This window comes from Kogia breviceps, chromosome 6 (genome assembly GCF_026419965.1).
Source record: "Kogia breviceps isolate mKogBre1 chromosome 6, mKogBre1 haplotype 1, whole genome shotgun sequence".
In the NCBI taxonomy this organism is placed as follows: domain Eukaryota; kingdom Metazoa; phylum Chordata; class Mammalia; order Artiodactyla; family Physeteridae; genus Kogia; species Kogia breviceps.
This window is the reverse complement of record NC_081315.1, coordinates 112,245,260-112,266,443: the sequence shown is the minus strand read 5'-3', so window position 1 is coordinate 112,266,443 and position 21,184 is coordinate 112,245,260. Positions and strand designations below refer to the sequence as shown.

The 21,184-nt window shown below is 38.9% G+C and overlaps 2 protein-coding genes across 16 annotated transcripts in view; both read left to right on the top strand.

Annotated features, from left to right (window-relative positions):
• Nucleotides 1-11,967, top strand: part of SLC9B2 (solute carrier family 9 member B2) — a 51,067-nt gene extending 39,100 nt beyond the window's left edge. For 2 of the 5 annotated variants that reach the window (XM_059067460.2, XM_067036425.1), the window contains 3 exons: nt 744-852; nt 4,381-4,517; nt 7,917-11,967. In XM_059067460.2, coding sequence (XP_058923443.1) covers nt 744-852; nt 4,381-4,517; nt 7,917-8,138 — 468 coding nt within the window. In that variant the 3' untranslated portion in view covers nt 8,139-11,967. The remainder of the gene's footprint in view (nt 1-743; nt 853-4,380; nt 4,518-7,916) is intronic. The other 3 variants (XM_059067461.2, XM_067036424.1, XM_067036423.1) reach the window with 3 other exon arrangements.
• Nucleotides 11,968-14,359: 2,392 nt separating this feature from the next.
• The window catches only part of SLC9B1 (solute carrier family 9 member B1), a 65,280-nt gene continuing 58,455 nt past the window's right edge, over nt 14,360-21,184 (top strand). For 4 of the 11 annotated variants that reach the window (XM_067036418.1, XM_067036411.1, XM_067036420.1 and 1 more), the window contains exon 1: nt 14,368-14,501. In XM_067036418.1, the coding sequence (XP_066892519.1) occupies nt 14,488-14,501 (14 nt within the window). In that variant the 5' untranslated portion in view covers nt 14,368-14,487. The other 7 variants (XM_067036421.1, XM_067036419.1, XM_067036422.1 and 4 more) reach the window with 5 other exon arrangements.

The following is a 21,184-nucleotide window of genomic DNA, read 5'->3' as shown; positions in this document are numbered from 1 at the left end:
CTCTTGCAGTATATTTCAGCACCTTCTACTGACAATATTTAATATGGGACCAGCTGGCAAAGGTGAAATGTTTAAAGGGCCCAGCTCCATTTCCTGCAGAGAAACAAGGAAAGGCAGATTTGGAGCCAAAGGGCAATAAATTAATAACTGGCACAGAACTTTGTTATACCTGGATTTTATCTTTGTGCATGATTTGAGATATCCACAAACAGTATATTTTTATAAAGAAAAAATTGGAAGCAACTTAAAGGCCTATCGATAAAGAAATGATTGAATAAACTATGGTACTTCCATACCACAGATTACTATGCAGCAATTAAGAGGTGAATATCTAGATATATGCACTGATATAAGGTCTTTAAATCATATTGTTGAATGAAAATTAACAAAATTTTAAACTGTGCAATAATGTAATAATAATATAATTAATATAATATTCATTATAATACACACACACAGATTGTGTATTCAGAAGCAGAAGTCCTAAGATTACTTTGTAAGACTCTTTATAATTAACATTTACTTGTAAATCAACACTAAAGTACTTCATATATCTTAATTGTGATAGAAATATATTTGCGGAATTTTTTGCTCTCTTCTGACTAACTTCTTATTTATAGACGCTACAGAGGTAAAGGCTATCTCAGGTCAAACTGACTCAAATTTCAAATTAGTAAAATTCTTAGAACTTCTAAATTCATATAATGAAAGTCTGTGTTTGGGTGTGTGTGTGTTCCTTTTAGGCAGATGTTGAAAAGGTTATAGCAGTTGCCTGGTTCATCTTTCAGCCCCTTCTCTTTGGACTGATTGGAGCAGAGGTATCCATTACAGCTCTCAGACCAGAAACTGTAGGTAAGAATTTTGCTAACATCAACTCTTTTTATATTCAGTTGAAATATCTTTAGTAGGTATGTGTTCAGTGGTTCCCATTGTCACAATTATATAAAAATGTAACGAGCTAAGTATTTTAGAGTAGTTCGTTAGAAAATAATGTTTGTCAATCTAAGACAGTAAATTTTATACCTTTAAATATTGTTCCTTGTAAAGAAAAGTGACACTGCTGACTGCCATCAATAAAATGCAGGCCTTAAAAAAATTTTTTTTAATTTTAAAAATTAAAAAATTTAAAAAAAATAAATAAAATAAAATGCAGGCCTTAAAGTGTTTTTCCAAGGATAAAAATGTTCATCTAGCCTTACCCTGATCAAGGGCCAGAATTTTAAAGATAACTAGTGAGTTCTATAATATGTACCCATAGAATAAAAATGTTTGTTCATTCATTCTTTTATTCATTCACACATTTGAAAGCCATTGTGTTAAAACTCTCTTAATTCATAGCACTTCACTTAAAAATTAATTTACACACATATACTCATTATTTCCTCCTTTCCTTGCATCACAATATTCTTCCGTCCATACTAAGGATCCCATCCCCTGCCACCTCTTTCTGGATCTTACACATAGATTCTTCCCTTTTTCTTATACATCCTCAAATATCCTGTCACAGTGTTTTTCTCTTCATAAGTTAAACAGACTTTAATCTCTATCTTAAAATAATATCCTTCCATTCTGATACATGCTATAACATGGATGAACCTGGAAGACATTACACTAAGTGAAATAAGCCAATCATAGAAAGACAGCTACTAGGTGGAATCTAAAATATGGCGCAAATGAACCTATCTACAGAACAAAAATAGACTCATATACATAGAGAACAGACTTGGGGTTGCCAAGGGGGACAGAGGGACTGGGACTTTGGGGTTGGCAGATGCAAACTATTGCAAATAGAATAGATAAACAGCAAGGTCCTACTGTATAGCACAGGGAACTATGTTCATTATCCTGTGATAAACCATAATGGAAAAGAATATTAAAAAAAGAATGTCTGTATGTGTATAACTGAGTCACTTTGCTGTATAGCCAAGCACAGCATTGTAAATCAGCTCTACTTCAAAAAAAAAAAAAAAAAAAGAAATCAACAAAGTAGAAAACAACAGAGAAAATTAACAAGGTCCAAAAGAAAAAAGACAGCTACTGTATGATGCTACTTATATGAGTCAAATTAATAGAAATAGAGAGTAGAATGATGGTTGCCAGTGGTTTTGGGAAACGGGAGATAGGGATTTGTTGTCTAATAGGTACAGAGTTTCGATTTTACAAGATGAAAACGTTCTGGATATTTTTTGCACAAAAATGTAAATGTTTAACTTAATGCTTACTGAACTGCACATTTTAAAATGTTTAAGATGGTAATTTTTGTTATGTGTATTTTATCACAATCAAAATTTAAATAAATACACACACATATATTTATGAAAAATATACATATATATCCTTCCCCCATTTCACTTCCCCCCTCACCTACCACTCTCTCTCTCTATTGCTCTTTTCAAACTTTTCCAAAAGGGTGTCTATATTCCCCTTCTCCATTTCAGTTCTCATTCCCTTCCTCAGTACATTGCAGTTTAGCTTCTGCCCCATCACACAACCAACCCTGCTCTTACCAAGGTTATATTATTAAATCCACTGAATACTTACCAGTCTTTTTTTTTTTTTTTTGCGGTACGCGGGCCTCTCAACTGCCGTGGCCTCTCCCGTTGCGGAGCACAGGCTCCGGACGCACAGGCTCAGTGGCCATGGCTCACGGGCCCAGCCGCTCCGCGGCATGTGGGATCCTCCCGAACTGGGACACGAACCCATGTCCCCTGCATCGGCAGGCGGACTCTCAACCACTGCGCCACCAGGGAAGCCCCTTACCAGTCTTTATTGTACTTGATCTCTCAGCAGCATTTGATACTACTGACCTCTTTAAAACACTTTCACATTGAAGTCGGAAATTTCATATTTTCCAGTGCCTTTTGAATCTTTACAGTCTGTAGGGCTTAAGTGCTGCTTCTCCTCAAAGTTCTTTCCAAAACCTTCTATGCTTCTCACTTTTTTATCACTTCCTTGAGCTCATCTACACTCAGTGACTTTGATTATAAACTATGTAATTCCAAAATCCTTATCTCTAAATCTGTAAATCCAGTGGCTGATTAGACATCACCACTTGTAAACCCCACAAAACTTAAAACTCAGTGTGTCTAAAACTTCCTCTTCATCTTCTCCCCAAACCTTCAATGTTCCCTCCTGGGAATGGGATCATCTCTTTTGTATCTTGTACTTCAGCAACAAATATTTTTAAAAATCTACCAACCTGGGAGAAATATCCTCCAACAAAAAGCCACAAAACTTTTCGGTAAAAAAAAAAAAAAATTGCAGATTTACAGTAGAGCCTCCTGCAGTGTCTATCCCTTTTACCCAGCCTTTTGAACTTGACAAAGTTGTTTATCCTTTTTGAACTTCACTTTTTTCAACTGTAAAATGACAGGAATTACCCCACAGGTTGTAAGGGCTAAGTAAAGTAATGCACTTAAAGCTTAGTACAGAACCTGGCACAGAGTAAATACTCAACAAATGTTACTTTAAAAAAATCACCCTATAACTTAGCAGTCACTTTAGCTGTGCCTTTCTCAGATTCCAGTAGCCTGCAGAGGCCAAGTCACAATCCTTTATTTTGCACTTCAGGATGAACTTACCTTTACCAGCAAAGGATTCTAAATGCTGACTGAATGCAGTAGCTGTATATGAAAACCAGGGCTAATGGGCTGTCAGTGTACACACCAGTATGATGAAACAGCTGTAGACTGCCACTGTCTGTTCTGATTGGTCACTGCCCAGTGAGCTCTGTTCTGATTGGCTGATTGCCTCCATAATGGCTCATAAATATTTTGAATATTGCCTCTGGCCTTATACTCTCTGTAAAGAATTCTCAACCACGTTGATGAAAATAATAATTTTTTCCTCTTCTATGCCCTCTTACCAGTATGTTTATACTGTACTTACCTAGTAGTATATTAATTAGTTTTTTATGTTTCTGTCTTCCTCTTTGAAGTTCATAGAAGCAGAGTCTGAACATTATACATTTTTGGATACGAGTACCTAGTCCAGATCCTGCCATGCATAGTTATTGAATAAATGCATGGAAGAAAGTGTGTTTCTTGTATAAAGCTTAAAAGAACATTAAAATCTCCTTTGTAGAAATTTAAATGTTTAATTTCTGTTTTCAGTTTAAGGGAATATTCTGGTTTCTCTTCAGAGCAAATAAATCTTTCGCATTTTACTAAAAAAAAATCAAGGAGAAATACCTTCTTTTAAACAAGAGATCTGATTGATCCTTAATATTGATGTTTTGATAAATTATGCCTAGCCATTTTTGTCTTTTTAATTTTGTGAATGTTTTTAGACTTCTGTTGAAAGAGTTCTGAATCAGTAACCATGTGATTCAGTTTTTCCCCCAGTATTTCATTATGTCTAAAAACTGAGTATTTCTTACAGGCCTTTGTGTTGCCACCCTGGGCACTGCAGTATTGATACGAATTTTGGCTACATATCTGATGGTGTGTTTTGCTGGTTTTAACTTTAAGGAAAAGATATTTATTTCTTTTGCATGGCTTCCAAAGGCCACAGTCCAGGTAATGATGGATTTTAATTCCTATTTCTATATGATACCTTGAAATTTTTAATAAGAGGGCTTGTTCAAATTTGGTGAGAATAAGTAATTGAAGTTTGATTTATGATAAGATTTTATACTAATTTACTCTTTAAAAGTTTTATTTTGGGTATATTGATTCATTAAACATGACAGCTCATTAAATTTCCTTAGATCACCAGGGTGCAACTCAAAATCCAATAAATCCCTACACTACTAGAAAGCAGTAGTAAGTAGCAGGAGGGAAGAGTTGGAATTTTTGTCAGTCAGAGCTCTCTAAAATAACCCAAAGAGACAGTTATTAACTCTATTTATTTCAATATCTTCTAAGAAGAGAGTGAAACAGAAATAGCATAGCCCGTCTTAGTATTTGGAGATACTTCAACATCTATATGATTGATGATCAGTTATGCTTGACCAGTCTTTAATAGAGAAAGATTTATTGAGAAATAACTCAGAAAATGCTTTATTTCCTAGACTATTAGTTGATATTAAATTTTCACACCACCTGAACCTCCTGACAAATGTCTCAATCACATGACCCAAAATTTGTGCACTCTAATAAACAAAGCAGTAACCAATAGGTACTCGAAAGGGTTGACCAGGTATTTGGTAGCATACCTATAATTGCCCACTAAATTAGAACTGTATCGATCATCATTTGTTGCAAATGTAATATATCCCTGATTGTATTGTGTATTCCCCAACTAATTACAACAAATGAGATTGAACTGTTTCATCCTTGATTATTTTGCAATTATTTAAATGGGTAAATTTCTGTTTCATGAAATGAAAATTAGGTGTTCTTAATTTAGGAAGCTTTGAGGCGTGCAGTGTCCTGCTCTGTAACTATATGCCAGATTTTGTTTGGCTATGGGATTGGGGCATTATTCCAGAGAAGTTTTTCTTCCCATCGGACTTTCAAAGGTATCTGAGACATAGTGGCTGAGAATGCTGTGAGGTTAATAGAGCACAGTAAGTAGAACAGTTTCTCCCTCACAGTATCTCCAGCCTCCACACTACTTTTCAGTAACTTTAGTAGGTAAATATCAAAATAATCGCTCTAGGGCTTCCCTGGTGGCGCAGTGGTTGACAGTCTGTCTGCCGATGCAGGGGACGCGGGTTTGTGCCCCGGTCCGGGGGGATCCCACGTGCCACGGAGCGGCTGGGCCCGTGAGCCATGGCCGCTGAGCCTGTGTGTCCGGAGTCTGTGCTCCACAACGGGAGGGGCCACAACGGTGAGAGGCCCGCGTACCGCAAAACAAAACAAAACAAACAAACAAAAAATAATCGCTCTAGTAGCTTTAGTATGAAAGATTTGTTTCTAACATCAAAATTTGAAAGACGGCACTTACCTGCTATGAAAACAAATTTTAAAATAAGGAGAAATTATCTAGGATGTCTTGAATGATGCATGTTCTCAAAGCAAGTATTGTATACAATTTTTTTTCTTCTTTTGCCACTGCACAAGAGACAAGACTTTCTTATATATTTTTTCCATATTAGTGTTCTTTAAACTTTTTTGTCTATGACCTACTATAAGAAATATATATATATATTTTTTTAAATATTTATTTTTTATTTTTTTTGGCTGTGTCAGGTCTTAGTTGTGGCACATGAGATCTTTCATTGAGGCATGCGGGCTCCTTGTTGCCGTGTGCAGGCTTCTCTCTAGTTGTGGCTCGCAGGCTTCTCTCTAGTTGTGGTCGCGGGTTTAGTTGCCCCGTGGCATGTAGGATCTTAGTTCCCCGACCAGAGATCAAACTGGCATCCCCTGAGTTGCAAGACGGATTCTTAACCACTAGACCACCAGGGAAGTCCCAGAAATATATTTTAAATGACAACTTAGCAAACATACAAACTGCCAAACGTACACACATATACACAATGACAGAGAGCTGAAAGAGAAATATACATCATAGTGTGTGCAGTTCTTACTGAGAATTCATGAAATGTTGAATTAGTTATGGCATAAGGTGATCTGAAATAGCAAAGAGCCCTCAAACACGAGGACTAAATGAGGTAGATTTTTATTTCTCTCTGACCAGCAGTGCAGCATGGGAATTCCAGAGCTGGCAGGGTAACCGCTGTCCTCAGCGTATGCCTTTCATCCATGAGTCCAGCTTTCACTGTTTGTCATCCAGTGGGAAGGGGGAAAGAATAAGGTACAAGTGTCCATTTCTTTTCAGGGAACAGTTACAAGAAGATTTATCCCTTCTGCTCACCTCTTAATGGCCAGAACTTAGATACATAGCTTCAACTAGTTGCAAAGAAGACTGGGAAAAAAGTCTGTATTTGGACAGCAATGTGACCAGCTAAACTCAGGAGTTCTATTATAGAAGGGGAAAGAGGCATTCAGATATTTGTGGGCAATTAGTAATCTCTGCCATTGTGTCCCATCCACACTGATAGTTTTTCTTCTGTTTCATTGCTGCGTTCTGTGCCAATAAGAGGATAACCGGATTGATTAATGTATTTTCCCCATGTGCACTGATAATATTGCATTTTGTCTCTAAGAGTTTTCATAATACTTCCCAGTAGATAAATTTTAAACAAAACATTTCACCAACTCCTAAGGCAAAGAGTGAATCAAATTCCTAATAAGGTTAACTTCAAGTTTCAAAGGTACCTACCACTTTCAAGTTTCTTGATGTTTAACAATTAGCTTAGGCTCTACAGCAATATTCTTATGTTTTTTCATGTAAAATTTCACCATCTTCCAGTAAGTATCACTGCATTTTTTCATCTTGTCCTTTCTTAATTCCAAATTCCTAAAGACAAAAGAATGAGATGACCATTCAGTAACTTTCAACTTTACTCAGGAGGAATTTAGTATATAGAATCTTGTTATAGTTAATTAATATCCTAAGTCTGTATTTGCCTTGTGTTCTTTTTTTTGTTTTTGTTTTTTGTTTTTTGCGGTACGCGGGCCTCTCACTGCTCTGGCCTCTCCCGTTGCGGAGCACAGGCTGCAGACGCGCAGGCTCAGTGGCCATGGCTCAGGGGCCCAGCCGCTCCGCGGCATGTGGGATCTTCCCGGACCGGGGCACGAACCCGCGTCCTCTGCATCGGCAGGCGGACTCTCAACCACTGCGCCACCAAGGAAGACCTTGCCTTGTGTTCTGAAATATGTTTGCCTGATATTTTTGTAAGTTTACCTTATGCAAATAGGTATATATGAATCATCATTCTTTCCCTATGCAAGGGCAGGGAGAGCTTTTAGATCATTAAAATCAACTGTAGTACACTTTGAAAGAAGACTAATAGAACTTTGTCAGTTGAGCAAAAGAACAAGAAATTTGTTTTTGCAAATGATAAAATAACCTTTTTTTCTGTGTGCTTGTCTTATCATGCTTCCAACTTTACCTTTAAACTTTTATAGGCTGCAATAGGATCTGTGGCTTTGGACACAGCAAGATCACATGGAGAGAAACAGTTAGAAGGCTATGGAATGGATGTGTTGACAGTGGCATTTTTGGCCATCCTCATCACAGCCCCAATTGGAAGTCTACTTATTGGTTTGCTAGGCCCCAGACTTCTCCAGAAAGCTGAACATCAAAATAAAGATGAAGAAGATCAAGGAGAGACTTCTATACAGGTTTAGAGGTGAAAAGAGAGAATGCTGAATATAGTCATCAGAAAACTGCTCTTGGAGGCTACTTTTATCAACTAGCAGAGGCTACTTTTTCCATATCGATATTGACATATGTAATGTTCCAGCTTAAAATGTACTAGAACCAAGTGTGGCTATTTCTTTAAACAGCATTTTTAGCCATTACCCTTTCCATATGGGGGGGATGGGGATAATGTTCTACATCTCCAACCTGATCTCTACCTTCTTTTTTTTTCACACACTTACTCATCATTCTATCTTAATTTTTATGGGGACATATACACTTGAATGTACTACCACAATTTAATTTCAGTGTCCTGTTCTGCTAGCCAACAGCTTGCTCTGACTTACTATTACCATCACAGTTTCACGATTCATGGTCACCTAGCCTCTCATGCCTTGAATTGTTTTGGGCTCCTCTTTTCTTTTTTTAAAATACCATAATACAACCCCTCATCAATTTCTATCAATCTCTACACCAGCCTCATGAATATCCAGTTAATCAGGGTGAGGTAAGCTGCTATAATGAAGAAACGAAAAATGAAATACTTAAATAGAGAAATGTATTTCCCTCTTATGAAGCCAGCTGACAGGTTTACTGTGCTCATGCGGTCTACTCAGAGACCCATGTCCTTCTGTCTTAAGGCTCTGCCATGCCCTAGCTTAGGACAAAGGTTAAAGATGTCTGTACCCTTACTAATCCTCAGGAAGAAGGAAAAAAGAAAGTGCAAGGCAAGCAATTTATTTTTAAGGAAGTGATGTGGAGTTGTACACATGTCTCCTCTTACATAATGTCAGTGAAGACCACACCCCTCTGTGAGGAGGCTGAGAAAGTGTCTCTCACTAAGCATTCACATTCCTGGGAGATGGAAAGATCAGATTGGAGAGCCAGAAGTACCACTGTGTTGGGTGTTGCCATAACCTAATAGCACATTCTTGCAGGTTAACAAGGACTATCTAAAGTTAGTAACTTTAACCAGAAGAGTGACTTCTGTGGCAGGAATTTCAGGGATTGCAACATGCTGGTAGAGAAGATAAGAAGAAAGGCTTATCTGCAAAAGTCACATTTTATCCCAGTTCATCAACAGAACGTCTCTGCTTTTGTGTGTCACCCATTAAGTTTCTACTCTAGGTCAACTCCTGCCTAGTTGTTAGAATAATCATGTTTAAATAAACATGTCATTAGACTACCTAAGGGTCTGATTTAATAGCAGACAAACATGTGAACAAACTGTAACAAGGGATATAAGTGCTCTGACAGAAGTGCGAATAGGGTACATACACCCTTCATTTAGTTGTTAGACTAACATCTCATATTGAAATAATCTTATCATTAGACTACTGTTCCAGCCCCTTCCACCATGACGTTCACCTCTGTTCAAAACTAGTTTAATTTTTATTACGCTAACGTACTACGAAGCCATAGAATCTTCATTTTTATGTCAGCCTGACTCTGGTCACTTTCTGGGACTGTATTCCCTTAGTGTTTATGTTCTCAATTTGGACTGGATTAATGTATACCGAAGTTCTGATGGATGAACTTCCTTGGCCAGGTGCACCTTGGTGGTACCACCATAAACTTAATGCTCACCTGGTCCTCTACTTTCACAAGCTCTGAAACTAGATTCGTCCAACAGATACTTACTGAAAGCCTTTGGTGACCCAGGCACATCATGAAGACTAATATTGTTTCCATCTTTAAGGATCTGACAGTCTGATAGAGGAGAGCAACCATTAAACAAGAGATCGCAAAACAGTATGATACGTGCCATGATGCAGGAAGTAGAGGGGCACCAGGGAGCTCATAGCAGGAGCACCTTATCAATCCAGGGGGAGGTGCAGTTTAGACACAGCCTCCAGAGAAAGTAGGACTAGGGTTAGGACATGGGGGATGATTAGGACTTAGCAAAAGGCACGTGAGGCCCAAGGGTGCTGCAGTTAGTGCTGGTTCCCATGTTCACCAGTAGCTCTTTTCCATGTAACAGGCTTTGAATACTTTTTTTTTTTTTTTTTTTTTTTTTTTTGCGGTACGCGGGCCTCTCACTGTTGTGGCCTCTCCCGTTGCGGAGCACAGGCTCCGGACGCGCAGGCTCAGCGGCCATGGCTCATGGGCTTAGTTGCTCCGCGGCATGTGGGATCCTCCCAGACCGGGGCACGAACCCGTGTCTCCTGCATCGGCAGGCGGACTCTCAACCACTGCGCCACCAGGGAAGCCCAATACTTTTTAACTAATACAAAATACAGTTAGTATAAGTAAATGAGAATGTTGTTATAAATATTCAAGGCCCCAAAGAAGAATTAGAAGTGGAAATTTACAGAATGTAGAAATAGTTGAAGAGCACAGTAAGCCGCTGCCGTAGCCTATGCCATTTTCAGAGCATGCAGCTACTTCCTACCTCTACTCTACACCCAAATCTCTATGGCTCTCTGTCCAGTGTTGGTCTCTGCAGGGCTCACCATGAAGTCTCAGGTTTGTCACCATATTGTAAGTCACAGCTCTTGACTTGGCTGGTGAACTCAGAGTTAATTTGATATAGAATGTTGACTCAAGCCAACCAAACTTACTCCACCCACCCAACCACAGATAGAAACCATTATTACTCTAACCTCTGGGTGCCTGAAAGAATGGTGTATGTACCCTATACATACTTCTGTCATAGTACTTATAGTCTTTTTTTCCGTTTGTTTATGTGTTTGTCTCCTATTAAATTAACCCCTGAGGGGTGGGTCTGCTTAGTCTATCTTAGTCTGCTTGGGCTACTACAACAAAATGCCATAGACTGAGTGGCTTAAACAACAGATATTTATTTGCTCACAGTTCTGGAGGCTGGACGTCAAACGTGAAAGTTGCCAGCATGATCAGGCTCTAATGAGGGCTCTCTTCGTAGCATGCTAATAACCTCCTTCTCGCTGGGTCCTCACTTGGTGGGGTGAAAAGATGAGGATGGAAGAGATTGTGCAGGCTCTCTGGTGTCTCCTTATAAAGTCACTAATCCCACCATGAGGGCTCTACCCTCATGATCTTATCCAACCTAATTACCTCTCAAAGTCCCCATCTCCAAATGCCATCACATTGGGGGGTTATGGCTTCAACTTATGAATCTGGCAGGGGGACACAATTCAGTGCACAGCAAGGGTGTCATACTTCCAAGCACAGTGCTAAACAAACACTATAAATTCATGTTCTTCAAGACGCCTGTTTTTCCTAGGGTTGGTGCCGTCAATCTCCCCTTTGAGAAGTGTTTGTTTATTGTCTGTTTGTCTTTAGGCAGACTGATTAGGCTTCAGCTTTTCAAGTTATTTTCACAGTCCAGTGTTTTTCTCTCTGTAAATAATTCCATAACACTGATTGGACTTCAATGTTCTCAAAATGTCCTCAGTCTTATGTTTGCAAGTGACCTCATCCATTACATTCTTTAAAAATGGCACTGATTATTTTTGTCTGATTACAAAATAATACATTTTCATTGCAGAAAATTTAGAACACAGAAAAGCACAATAAAGAAAACTGAAACTAATGTAAACACATTTTATTTTGATTCTTTTAATTTTTACTCTTATGTAAACACCTATTTTATTTTGATTCTTTTAAATTTTACTCTTGCAGTTCTGGGGGATGTCTTGTTTTCAGAACAATATATCATCCACCAAATTAGTTGGGTGAAAGGCAACATTAAATACATTTGACCTCGGTGAAGGCATATAGATTGAAGAATTTTTGTTGTATATAATGAATCCTAAGCCTTCCAAAAAATAATTTATTCACCTGGTAATATTCAAATATTCACTTTGCAATGAATAAAACAGATAAATCCCTGCCTTTATGGAGTTATGTTCTAAAATCCATTCACTCACGCAGAATACACTTTTAACTTGGCTACTATGTGCCAGTTTTGCTAGGTTCTGGGGAGTACAGTGATGAAGAAGATATTCAAGGGTTCTGTTTAATGGAACTTGAACTCTAGTGGGAGATTGACTCTGAGGGGAATACAAATATGAATAAGATACTTGCCTTCAAGAACCTTACAAGGAAAAAAAAAAAAAAGAAACTTACACAAGGAAGCAAGATGTGTACAAATAGCTGTAATCCAAATGAATGATTCAAAACTGTTCTCAGTGAGGAGAACTTCTTAAAGGAGGTGATACTTGAACCGGACCTTGAAGAAAGGATATGATTTGGATTGATGAGTTGATATTAGGGAGTAAAGCGAAGAAGGGAACAGCTAGGTACAGGGCTGGCATATCAGCCAAGTGTGAAAACAGTAAAGCCTGGGGTAAATGGCCGACACTTAAGGTTGATAAAGGGAATTAGTGAGAGGTAAGACTGGAAAAGAAAATTGGCACTTAAATCTTAGCAAATAGATCATTGGCCAAATTTCTATTTTTATTGAAGTGCTTTCAGAAGTACAGAACCATTTATACAGAAGATATTTTTGAAACTACTTTCATATCAAATTTAGTAAAAACTGCTGTAATGAACAAGGTTCTCTTTGTTCCTCAAAGGTTTTTTTTTTTGCTTTTAATGGCATTGTTGCAAATATAACCAATTTAATTACTATTAACTTAACTGATTTTTTTTACCAAAAAAGCTTCAGATGTTTCTTTAGCTGCTTAAGTGATTATTATTAAATTTGTATTATATTGTCTTTAAATAAATGAAGGACATTATTTTTGAAATATTTCAGAACATTATATTTCTATATGAATAATTTAGTTCTCTGTAACAGATGGGAATTGCTTCATGCCATTTTGGGAGCAAGTGATATCACATGCTTTAGTTGACTAACTCAAATTAAATATGGCCTGAGCCCTCTGACCTGGTGAGAATTCCGAAACTCTGTTTGTTGATGTGCCCTCCGTCTTCCTTAAATAGACCCTAAAGCATTTGACCTCCAGCAGTCCATTGCATCTGGGGCACAGAGCAGTGTCCTGGAGGCCAGCAGATTCCTCTCAAAGGTCCTCTTCCCAGCTCTACCATTTGTTCTTCATTCCGGTAACCTTGGGGATCTCCTTGCTTTTTCCTTCCCTACCATGAGAACAAAGCATTTCCTTAACCTATAATCACCAAAGACCTCATCTACTCTCCTAAAACAAGGAAGAAAATGACTTTAAATCCTTGCTGAGCTGTCTACACCATGCTGAAAGTGGGAAGGGGTTACAATAAAAAGAGAATTTTTACTCAGTCGCCCCAGGAAGAGTTGTAATTTGAATGAGATCTTAAATGATACATAAGAAAAGGAGAGAGGGAACACTCCGCATAGACGGAATGACTTTAGAAAAAACATGGGGTCAAAAAGGAATACAGCATGTGCAGGAGAAAAAGTTGTTTGGAGTATCAGGAGAAAAAAAATAGGAAAGGTCTGTTTGTCCTTCTAAGAAGTTTAGACTTTCTCCAATAACAGTTGTTTTCGTGTATATTGTAGGAAGCTTGGGGATTCCATAGAGGAAACTTGAAGTCCACCTTTGGCACTGAGAACCCAAAGCTTCTGGGCCCACCTTAAACCAGAGCAGTTCTGCTTTCATTCGTTTCATATGAAGATTTCCACATAAGATTTCATGGTGCCGAGGACAAAACAAAACAAAGGTTTTACACTGATAACAGAATATCGTCTGTTTACTTTGTATCAAGCCCTGTTGCAGACACTTACCGTGCATCAATTCATTTAGTCGCACACCACCACCACATCCTTTACAGATAAGAAAACCCAAAACTCAGGGAGATTATGTATTTGCCTGTGGTCCCAAAGCTACAAAGCTGAAATCTGAGCGCAGTCCTGACCCCAGAGACTATGTTCTTTTAAGACTGCACTATATTTAAGTTGACGTAAGAGGAAATATGATCTGAGTTTTGACAAGTTACTTCTGGCACGCGCAGCCCCTGGCGCTGCTTTTTGGCTAATGCCCCTCCGAAGTCAACTCCGTCCCTTGACTTTTACAACACAATAGGTCAGTGTTCTGTGACATGGAAAGGAAAGGGTTGAATAGACTGAAAACATACCGGGCGGTCGCGGAGAACCCCAGAACCCTCCGGCTCCGGGGCCTGGGGAGACCAGGACGCCACTTAAACGCATCAACCCCGCCCGGCCGCCGCCAGACCCACCCCGCCGCCGCCAGGCCCGCCCCGCCGCCGCCAGGCCCGCCCCGCCGCCGCCAGGCCCGCCCCGCCGCCGCCAGCCCCCACTGGTTGCCATTAGCCCCGCCCCGCCGCCGTCAGACCCGCCCAGATGCCGCTGCCCGCAGCTCCCTGCGGTCTCCGAGGTTCCGCCACGTGTACCCCAGACCTGCGCGTGGGCTTTGCGGCGGTTGCTGGGCGCCAGGGCCGCTCCCGGGGCAGCGGGGGATGCTAAAGGAATTGTATGTACGGCCTATTTGTCTTTACTCTCCCCTTTGGCACTAGTCCCCTGTCTCCCGCGGTCTTTCCTCTCTGGTAGCCCCCAGGAACGCCCTTCCGTCCCCTTCAGTTCTAGGGAGCGTAGTTCTAGGGGGCTTCTTTGCCCGGCGCTGGGGAAACAGTCACAGACCTCTTTCTCTCCTCTCCCTGATTCGTTTCTTAACTCCCTCACCCCACATCTCTCTTCTTTATTCTCCCCCTTCCTCCTGCGTTTCTTTCATTTTACAGGTACTCGCAAGTAAGAAAATGTCGGGCAGTCAGAACTGACAAAAATTAATTTTATTAAGCGCAGACTACTGTACAAATGGTGCATATCTGCAAATGAACGTTCGTAATCACCTGTGATTGGAGATGTGTTCCAGGATTGGTTGCTGATCCTGGGAAGGCTCACCTCCCTCCTCCCACGCCCCTCCCTCCGCCTGTTCTATCACAGTGGACAACCCCTTTAGATCGGTGCTTTTGAAGGATTGAGGACAGTTGTTGCACAGGTACCATGTGTCAGGCATATCATGTAGGAGTCCTTATAAGAGCTCTGCAGGCCCATAACTGGTCACTGATGCCCCCCTGTGTGTGTCCTGTAGTCTATGAAAGATCAGATGGGGTGATGGAGAGGGAAGATTGGCTTGGGTGGCACCGAGAGAGGTCACACCTCACTCTCTAATTTTTCATAGGGGTAAATAGTATTGTTATTTGTTATTGTTATTCTGTTACTGCAACAGAAGTGTGAGAAATTGACACTATCAGTGTGATTACTATCACATTTAAGAATTCATGCACCAGACATTTTAGGCACTATCTGCCTATGAAATGGATATTCATATTTATTACCTTCTGTGAGTACTATAATTTATACTACTGGTTTTGTCAGTTGACTCTCTGTTGTCATAAACTCCTGGCCAGTACCAGACAAAAGGAAAGAGGTAGGTGCAACAATAGCAATATATAAAGTAATATTTTTACAGCCTTCTCATTTTGTATATTATTTTCATACTCATCCTGTTTATATAGCCTATGAGATGGAGTTGGTTAACAAAACTCCATTTTACTGAAGAAGGAACTAAACACTGAGATTGAGCAGTACGTGGAACATAGTACAGTATATACATTCAGTAAATATTAAAAAAGGGATAAACGGATGAGATTTTCAAGAAGCCATGTCTTATTCACTTTTGTATTCTCCAGACCCAGAGGTAAGTCTAGCAACAGTAAGCCCACAAATGTGAGTTAGAGAGGTCGAGTGACTCTCTCAGGGACAGGAATTCATCACATATTTTTAGGGAATCTACTATTTTGCCAGACATTGTGAATACAATGGTTAAAAAGACTGGCAAGATTCCTCTTCTCATGGAGCTTAAATTGTAATGAAGATAGAAAATGAACAGGTAAACAGTATGTGAACATAGAAATTTTGGATAATGGTGAGTGCAGTGAAGAAGTAAAACAGTGTGAGGTGAGAGGACCTTAGGGAGGGGTTACTTGAGATTGATTGGTTAGGGAAGGCCTCCCTGAAGAGCTGACATTTGTGCTGAGACCTCAGTGAAATAAAATAGCCAGCCATGGAAATATTGGGGACCAGAGCAATGCAGGTAAAGGAAACTTCAACCGCAGAAGCCCAAGGTAGGAAAGAACTTGACTCTTTCAGAGAACATCATAAGTAGCTGGGATGTAGAGAAAGTGGGACAAGATGAGCTTGGAGAGATAGGTAGGAGCCAAAGCATAGGTAGGGGCCAAAGGGCTTTGAATCAGCCATGGGGCTCTACCCATGGGACAAGTTAGGAATTTATTTAAAGTATGATAAGAAACCAGTAGGGGATTTTTTTGGAAGGGAGTAATATAATCTGATTTATTGTATAAAGGTTTGTTCCACAGGTTACATGGTGAGTGGGTCATAGGGGATGGGAAGCAATATTAGGAGCAGAAGACCCTTGTGGTAATCCAGGAAGGAATGACCATAGTTTGGGCTAAAGTGGTATAAACATGGATGGATGTGAGATATATTTGGTGGCAGAGCCTACAGACTTGGTGATGTTTTAAATATAGGGGTGAGAAAAAGAAAGAAGCTCCTAGTGGATGGTTTTGCCATTTACTAAATGGAAAAGACTAGAGAAGAAAATGTGTAGAGGGGGGACTGTTTTTATTTTGCTCACCTTATGTTTGGTCTGCTTATTAAAAATCTAAAGTAAGTTCTGAGTCTTGAGTTCTGTGTATGGGACCAAAGATATAAAGTTGAGAGACATCAGGATGTAGATAAAACTACCTAGGGATAGTGTGTTCATAGAGAGCATTCCAATGATTAGAAGTAAAGCAGAGGAAAAGAAGCAAGCAGAGGAGATGGAGAAAGAGGAGCCAGTGAAGTAGGAAGAAGTCTGAAGTGTGTGGTGACTTAAAAAGCCAAGACTACAAAGTATGGCCAATGGTACTGAAATGTGATGAGAGGTGAGGTGAAATAAAGAAATCTGACTTGAATTTTGACAAGCATAATGAAGAGTAACTATGATGTGAAGAAATGGACATAACACTAGACATCTCAAGATATTTTACTATGAAGAAGAACTGAGAAATGGAGGTTATAGAAGAATATATGGGGTCGAAGTAGGATTCTTAAAGATGGGGATACTTAAGTATGTTTTTAGCCTAATGGGAATGACCCAGTATAGAGGGGGAAAAATATAGTATAAGAGAGAAAATGTATATCTTAGGAGTGGAGTCTTTGAGAAACTGAGAGGGGATGGGATCCAGGGGATATGTAGAAATGTTGGCTTAGGAACATGAACATAAAATTTATGGTAATGGGAAGAAAGAGAGTATAGGTAGAGATGCAGATACATGAGTAGATTCAGTGATCAGAAGATGAGAGAGTTTCTGCCTGAAGTTAATTCTCTTTTTCTCAATGAGCATAAAGAAAGTATGAGGCAGGATCAGTAGAAGAGAGGTAGAATGTTTGGGTAAGAGGTTTAAGGGGTGAAGAAAGACATAAAATAGTCATTTCGAAGATAGAAGGCAGTCATACTTGTCTTAGTCTGTTCAGGCTGCTATAACCAATAAAAAAACATAGTCTGGGTGTCTTATAAACAGATTTTTTTCTCACAGTTCTAGAGGCTGGGAAGTCCAATATCAAGGTGCCAGCAGATTCAGTTTCTGGTGAGGGCCCAGTTTTTGGTTTATAGATACCCAAAAGAGGCAAGAGAGCTCTCTGGGTCTCATAGAAGGGCACTAATCCCATTCGTGAGTGCTCTGTTCTCATGAACTAATCACCTACCAAAGGCCCACCTTCTAATATTACATTGGGGGTTAAGATTTCCACATATGGAATTTGAGGAGATACAAATATTTAGTCTGTAGCAACACCAGAGAAACATAGTAGCATAGCTGGGCAGAGTTGAGTGGCCATTTCATATTTGTGGCCTTGTGAGTGAGTGGCTGAGATAGGGTGGAAAAAAGATCATACGAGCGAAGGAGATCAAGGAACTGAAAAACCAAAGTGGTGGGTGGGTAGACTACCTGGGTATTAGTGGTTAAGTTAGTAGCTAAACTAGTCCTTGAACCCAGATACCCTGACTTTCCAGCTCAACAGGTTACTATTTACTGAGAAATCATTCAGATTATTACTCTTTTGTGCCACCTACCCTTCCAGTTAACAGTTTTTTGAAAATTGTGGCCTGATGGTTTTTGGCCAATACATCTAAATTCTAGACTTTCATAGGCTGGTGTTTCTAACTCTCTTGTCCCTTTAATATTCAGTTGTTAAATATTTTGGCTGTTTCTCTGTGTGTGTGTGTGTGTGTGTGTGTGTTTGTTTGTTTTAACTCAGATTTTTTGAGATATAATTCACATACCATACCATACATACCAAATTCACCTCTTTAAAGTATACAGTTCAGTGCTTTCGGCGTATTCACAGAGATATATAACCATCATTACAGTTTTAGAATACTTTCATCACCTCAAAAAGAAACCCCATACCTTGGAGCTTAACACCCTTATGCCCTTCCCACCCCTTACCCTAAGCAACCACTAATCTACTTTCTGTCTCTACAGATTTCCCTATACTGTACTTTCACATAAATGGAAGTATATAGTGTGTGATCTTTTGTGATTGACTTTTTTCACTTAGCATTATGTTTTCAAGGTTTATCATAGCATGTATCAGTACTTCATTCTTTTTATGGCTGAATAATGTTCCATTGTATGGATATACCACATTTTGCTTATCCATTCATCCGTTGATGAATATTTGGGTTGTTTCCACGTTTTGGCTATTATGAATAATGCTACTATAAATATTTGTGTACAAATTTCTGTGTGGACATACGTTTTCTTGAGAATATACCTACGAGTAGAATTGCTGGGTCATATGGTAACTATGTTAAAGAGAAAACAGATAATGCATAGGAGAGCAGTTAACAGTTTAATTTGACTGAAATACAGGGTCAAGAGAGCTACAGAGGAAGCTGACAAGATGGTCTGATGCCATGTGGTAGAAAACCTTGGGTTCTGGACAAGTTGTCAGTAACTTTATTCTATGGGTGAGAAAAGCCATTGTGTTTGGTACTAAGAAAAAGACAAGAATGTAAAACATGCTCCGAATCATGGAATACCTTACCATTTTATTGTGGAAACAAAATCTAGGCACCTGAAAAGAATAAAAATTCAAGATAATATCTGATTAATGAGAACAAACACTAAATACTATAGTAATTTTAATAGCGGCAGAGTCCATTTGAATTGGAGTAGTAGTGTCCAGATTTGTATTGTCCTAATTAAATAGTAATGTCGGCTAGTCATTGTCTTAAAAAAAAAAATGATCTAGATTCAATGCTCTTTATAAAGAGTATTCTCAGTGGATGTAACTCTCAAATTCATTTGTTCAGAAAGAATTATACTGTTGTTGTTACTTGATGATCTTTGATGTAAACTCAGAAAGACTTCTGTCTGAAAGGCAGCAATAGTTCCAATGATTCTAAAGGAATTCATACTCACAAACCCAGACATTGACACACACGCTTTACCTAACTCTCATTTAACAAATATATGTTAAATGGCTATTATGTGTCAGTGATGTATAGTGGCTAAGGGCATGGAATACATATTGAAACACACCCGAACTCAACTGCAAGTTCTGCCACTTTCAATGGAAGGAAAAGAGTTGCAATCTCCCTTAGAATAGTTCATATTTAAATCTTATATGCATTATGATTTTTTGGAGACATTTTCAGCTATTATGTGTCCAATTGTTAATGCAACTGTCAAATTTATTCTTATTTCTTAAATCTATAGGGAGGCGAGATGAGGAAGGATTTCAGGTATTAGCTAAGTCACAAAGTGAATTGTCCACATTTAGAAGACTAAGAATTGGTCATAAACTTTTGCTGAATGATTTGTAGCATGTAGTCACTAGATGTCACTATTGTTGAACATTGCTGCAAAAGAGTAAATCCAAAGTACAGTATACACTACAAGAACACACACCTGGGGAAAGACAAGAAGTTGTTTCTATTAAGTGATATATACATACATAATATTTATGAAAAATGTGAAATTCCCAAGCAGTGTGTATTGGTATTCTGTCACCCTGTTTGTTTTACAGTGGGTCCGTAAGGGAATAGAAGCAGAGCCTTAAAACTGATAAAGGCATTAGATCATCTAACATCCTTCCTCCCTACCCTGTTTTATAGGTTTGGAATTGAGGTACTGGCAGGTGAAGTGACGAGAAATTTACTCAATATTGTGTAGCAGATTAAAAGCATAGATCTTAGATTGCCCAGCTCTTCTATAATACAGACTGTGTCCATTATTTATATGTACAATCAAAGAGACATTCTAATAAAAACAGGTGAAAACAGAACCTCTAAATCAATCAAAATTTTCCACGACTTTAAAAGCAAAGCTTAGCAATATGGTGATAGTACATACTTGTAATAAAAATTATCAATTGAATACTACAGCTTTTGCTATGAACTGCACAAACATCTCACTTGATCCCCCTAATAGCAAGATATGTAGTATATATGTATTTATACTCTGCCTCATTCCAAAAAGGATTTTAAGAAGCTTATTTCAATAAATAGAGCATAAAATTTTATTTAAATACTAAGGTGATCATAAATGTAAGATACTGGAATAAAAATCACAATGAAGCCTTCTTTTTGTTAGTATACAGAAAGTGTGATGTCCAGTAAACTCAAATTTGGATAACTATTCTGCTTTCTCCAGCTGTGAGCACAAAGTAAGAAAAGTAGATAGAACTATACCCATTAAAAGATGAGAGGAGACTGTAATTTACCCAAGATCATACAAGTAGTATATTTCTGATTTCAAAGCCCTCATTCCTTCCATTATGCCAGCTATCTAGACATATAATGAGAGGACTCCTGTTATGAAACCAAACTTGGGTCTTCTCACCTGACATGTAGTAAAGCCAATCTGTTGACACAGTGCTGTGGTGAAAGAAAGTACAAAGTTTACTGCAAGGCACCAAGCAAGGAGAACAGGCAGCTAATGCTCAAGAGACTCAAATTCCTTGATGGCTTTCAGAGAAGGGTTTTTAAAGGCAAGGTGAGGGAAGGGTCAATGGGTGCATAGTCAGCTCATGTACGTCCTTCTGATCGGTTGGTGGTGAGGTAACAGGGTGGTATTTTGGGAGTCA